Source organism: Polyodon spathula, chromosome 45 (genome assembly GCF_017654505.1).
Source record: "Polyodon spathula isolate WHYD16114869_AA chromosome 45, ASM1765450v1, whole genome shotgun sequence".
Lineage (NCBI taxonomy): Eukaryota > Metazoa > Chordata > Actinopteri > Acipenseriformes > Polyodontidae > Polyodon > Polyodon spathula.
The window spans coordinates 1594358-1599357 of NC_054578.1; the positions used below are offsets into that span (position 1 = coordinate 1594358).

The 5000-nt window shown below is 49.3% G+C and overlaps 1 protein-coding gene across 1 annotated transcript in view; it reads right to left on the reverse strand.

Moving 5' to 3' along the window:
• syt3 (synaptotagmin III) overlaps positions 1 to 5000 on the reverse strand; it is a 10142-nt gene that overhangs the window by 2914 nt on the left and 2228 nt on the right. Inside the window, exons 2-8 of the mRNA XM_041237541.1 lie at positions 3922 to 4091; positions 3596 to 3680; positions 3469 to 3485; positions 3233 to 3379; positions 2035 to 2161; positions 1172 to 1363; positions 1 to 29 (exon numbers count right to left, since the gene is read on the reverse strand). The exon at positions 1 to 29 is cut by the window's left edge and continues 98 nt beyond it. Of these exons, the coding sequence (XP_041093475.1) occupies positions 1 to 29; positions 1172 to 1363; positions 2035 to 2161; positions 3233 to 3379; positions 3469 to 3485; positions 3596 to 3680; positions 3922 to 4075 (751 nt within the window). The 5' untranslated portion in view covers positions 4076 to 4091. The remainder of the gene's footprint in view (positions 30 to 1171; positions 1364 to 2034; positions 2162 to 3232; positions 3380 to 3468; positions 3486 to 3595; positions 3681 to 3921; positions 4092 to 5000) is intronic.

Consider the following 5000-nt stretch of genomic DNA (forward strand, 5'->3'; position numbering starts at 1 on the left):
TCAGGATCTTCACCACCAGCTGCTCTGTGCTGCAGGAAGACACACACACGCGTCCGTCCATCTGTCTGTCTGTGTGTCTGTCTGTGTATCTACCTGTCTGTCTGTCTGTCTGTCTGTCTGTGTATCAACCTGTCTGTCTATCTGTCTGTGTATCTACCTATCTATCTGTCTATCCGTCTGTCTGTCTCTGTGTATCTATCTATCTGTCCATATGTCTCTATCTATCTATCTGTCTGTATCTATCTGTTTATCTATGTCTATCTGTCTACCTGTCTATCTATAGCCATTTCAGTGAGATTTCCTCAGCTCCCTGTATAAAAAACTACAGCTCCAAGCATCCCTTGTTTTCTCTCTCTCCTTTCTCTTTCTTCCCCTACCTGTGTCTCTCTTTCTTTCTTCCCTTTTCCACTCTCCCTACTTTCATTCTCTCCGTTAGCCTACAATTCCCAGCTGCCAGCAGACACTGATATACTGCTAATAGACTACAACTCCCAGAGTGCAACGTGATGTACTGCTAACAGCCTACAATTCCCAGAGTGCCGCAGTGAAACACCTCTATAGGCTACAGCAGGGGTTGTCTATAAATAATAACGAAAAACAACAATAAAAATCTCACAAATGAAGAAAAAAATAAAAGAACTGCAGCTCCCATCATCCCTCGCTGTTACAGGCAGTGCTGAGGCATGCTGGGAGCTGTAGTCTTTTTTTTTTCTAACCTGACTGCCTCCAACAGAGTTTCAAACCAGCTGACTGCCTAAAGAACTGCAGCTCCCATCATCCCTCGCTGTTACAGGCAGTGCTGAGGCATGCTGGGAGCTGTAGTCTTTTTTTTTTTCTAACCTGACTGCCTCCAACAGAGTTTCAAACCAGCTGACTGCCTAAAGAACTACAGCTCCCATCATCCCTCGCTGTTGCCGGCAGTGCTGAGGCATGCTGGGAGCTGCTACCATTATTATAGACATATAAGACGGGAGGTAGGGTTACGAAGACAGAGCAATTCTACAGTAATTTTACTGAGACAACTTCTTCAGCGGTCTGTATTAAAGAACTACAGCTCCCAGCAGCCCTTGCTATTGCATGCTGGGAGCTGTAGTCCCTCCACCTCCTGCCCCGCATGTGAATAGATATCTTTTTTTTTTTTTTTAAACTGCGTTTCCCAGCATGCTCTCACTTGTAGGCGTAGCGCACCATGAAGCTGATCTGCCCGCAGGTGCCAGTCTCGCCCTGCTTGCCCCCCCCCTGCTCCGCTCGGAGCCGGTACAGTTCTGGCTTGATCAGCCCGATGCTGGTTGACTGGTCCTGCTTCTCATCCAGGTGCAGCTCGGGACTGGGGGGCCGTGGGGCCGGGGGCCGGGGCGCCGTCCTGGGGGAGGGGGGAGAGGAGAAACCAGCTTAGAGAAACGTGTGTGTGTGTGTGTGTGTGTGTGTGTGTGTGTGTGTGTGTGTCAGTGTGTGTGTGTGTGTCAGTGTTTCAGTGTATCTCAACGTGTCTCAGTGTGTGTCTCAGTGTATAGACAGTGTGTCTCAGTGTATAGACAGTATGTCTCAGTGTGTAGACAGTGTGTCTCAGTGTATAGACAGTGTGTCTCAGTGTGTAGACAGTGTCTCTCAGTGTGTCTCAGTATATAGACAGTGTCTCTCAGTTTGTCTCAGTGTATAGACAGTGTGTCTCAGTGTCTCTCAGTGTATAGACAGTGTATCTCAGTGTATAGACAGTGTGTCTCAGTGTATAGACAGTGTATAGACAGTGTGTCTCAGTGTATAGACAGTGTCTCTCAGTGTGTCTCAGTGTATAGACAGTGTCTCTCAGTGTATAGACTGTGTCTCAGTGTCTCTCAGTGTATAGACAGTGTCTCTCAGTGTACAGACAGTGTGTCTCAGTGTATTTACAGTGTGTCTCAGTGTCTCTCAGTGTATAGACTGTGTCTCAGTGTCTCTCAGTGTACAGACAGTGTGTCTCAGTGTATTTACAGTGTGTCTCAGTGTGTCTCAGTGTATAGACAGTGTGTCTCAGTGTCTCAGTGTGTTTCTCACCGCGCTGACACCTGCTGTTGGGAGTGTGCGTTGGACAGCTCTCTGTGGGGTGGAGGGACCCCCGAATCTGAGGCCGGGGGCAGCTCTGGAGAGGTGTGACTGAGCTTGAGCCCCCCAACCCCCCCCCCTGAAACGAGAGAAAGAGAAAGACAGGGATTAATACACTGTGTGTGTCTCTGTGCCTCTCTCTCATTAGCAGTGATGCTGTGTGTGTGTCTCTCTCTCTCTCATTAGCAGTGACGCTGTGTGTGTCTCTGTGCCTCTCTCTCATTAGCGGTGACGCTGTGTGTGTCTCTGTGCCTCTCTCTCATTAGCAGTGACGCTGTGTGTGTCTCTCTCTCTCTCATTAGCGGTGACGCTGTGTGTGTCTCTCTCTCTCTCTAGCGGTGACGCTGTGTGTGTCTCTGTGCCTCTCTCTCATTAGCGGTGACGCTGTGTGTGTCTCTCTCTCTCTCATTAGCGGTGACGCTGTGTGTGTCTCTCTCTCTCATTAGCAGTGACGCTGTGTGTGTCTCTCTCTCTCTCTCATTAGCAGTGACGCTGTGTGTGTCTCTGTGCCTCTCTCTCATTAGCAGTGACGCTGTGTGTGTCTCTGTGCCTCTCTCTCATTAGCAGTGACGCTGTGTGTGTCTCTGTGCCTCTCTCTCATTAGCAGTGACGCTGTGTGTGTCTCTGTGCCTCTCTCTCATTAGCGGTGACGCTGTGTGTGTCTCTGTGCCTCTCTCTCATTAGCGGTGACGCTGTGTGTGTCTCTGTGCCTCTCTCTCATTAGCGGTGACGCTGTGTGTGTCTCTGTGCCTCTCTCTCATTAGCAGTGACGCTGTGTGTGTCTCTCTCTCTCTCATTAGCGGTGACGCTGTGTGTGTCTCTGTGCCTCTCTCTCATTAGCGGTGACGCTGTGTGTGTCTCTCTCTCTCTCATTAGCGGTGACGCTGTGTGTGTCTCTGTCTCTCTCTCTCATTAGCAGTGACGCTGTGTGTGTCTCTCTGCCTCTCTCTCATTAGCGGTGACGCTGTGTGTGTCTCTCCTCTCTCTCATTAGCGGTGACGCTGTGTGTGTCTCTGTGCCTCTCTCTCATTAGCGGTGACGCTGTGTGTGTCTCTCTCTCTCTCATTAGCGGTGACGCTGTGTGTGTCTCTGTGCCTCTCTCTCATTAGCAGTGATGCTGTGAGGTATTCAATTTGCCCCACAAACTCACCTGCACTTGCCACAGGAGGTTGTTGCCCCTGGGGGTAGGAGTCCATATCCAGGTAGGAATGTTCGGGCATCTCAGGACCCCCTCCGCCCCCCCCCTCTCTCCGCCCCCCTCCGCCCCCCCCCCCCCCATCTCCACTCTCTCCGTTACCTCGAGGAGGAGGGGAGGGTGAGAGGGGAGGGGCAAGGGAGGGAGAGAGGAGAGAGGGAATGTCCTCTTCCTTCACCTCTCCCCTCCACCCCCCTCTTTAGTATCCCTACTCCCCGTACCAACAAGAAAAAAAGAGACTTCCTCCACCCCCTCACCCAACGGATCCCTCCCCTCCCCTCCCCCTCCCCCTCCATCCCCCTCCCCCTCCCCCTCCACAGCTTCCAAGAGACGAAGAGAGAAACTCCAAGAAGAACGATCCCGCAGAACGTGACGATAACAGAGAGGAGACTGACTGAGATATCTAAGAGAGAGAGAGAGAGAGAGAGAGAGAGAGAGAGAGAGAGAGAGAGAGAGGAGAGAGAGAGAGAGAGAGAGGAGAGAGAGAGAGAGAGAGAGAGCAGAGGGGAGAGGAGAGAGGAGAGGGAGAGAGAGAGTTAGTTTACTTCATTCTTCCATAGTTTAGTTTCATAAAAGCTGCAGAAAGACACATGACTCTCTCCTCCTCTCCTCTCCTCTCCCCTCTCTCTCTCTCTCTCTCAGACCTGGCTCGGAGTATCGGATCCTCTCTCGATCGCTCAGCAGGTAGTTGAATTCCTGGCACTTGTCGTTGCTGTCGAAGACGTCCTTGTGAGAGCAGAGCTCCTGAACCAACATCAGCGCAGTCTTACATATCTCCTCTTCATAATCCCCAGACATGGCATCTCACAGAGCCCTGTGCGAGCAACACACATCAATACACATCAATACAACATAATCACCAGACATGACATCTCACAGAACCCTGTGCGATCAACACACATCAATACACATCAATACAACATAATCACCAGACATGACATCTCACAGAACCCTGTGCGATCAACACACATCAATACACATCAATACAACATAATCACCAGACATGACACCTCACAGAACCCTGTGCGATCAACACACATCAATACACATCAATACAACATAATCACCAGACATGACATCTCACAGAACCCTGTGCGATCAACACACATCAATACACATCAATACAACATAATCACCAGACATGACATCTCACAGAACCCTGTGCGATCAACACACATCAATACACATCAATACAACATAATCACCAGACATGACATCTCACAGAACCCTGTGCGATCAACACACATCAATACACATCAATACAACATAATCACCAGACATGACATCTCACAGAACCCTGTGCGATCAACACACATCAATACACATCAATACAACATAATCACCAGACATGACATCTCACAGAACCCTGTGCGATCAACACACATCAATACACATCAATACAACATAATCACCAGACATGACATCTCACAGAACCCTGTGCGATCAACACACATCAATACACATCAATACAACATAATCACCAGACATGACACCTCACAGAACCCTGTGCGATCAACACACATCAATACACATCAATACAACATAATCACCAGACATGACATCTCACAGAACCCTGTGCGATCAACACACATCAATACACATCAATACAACATAATCACCAGACATGACAACTCACAGAACCCTGTGCGATCAACACACATCAATACACATCAATACAACATAATCACCAGACATGACATCTCACAGAACCCTGTGCGATCAA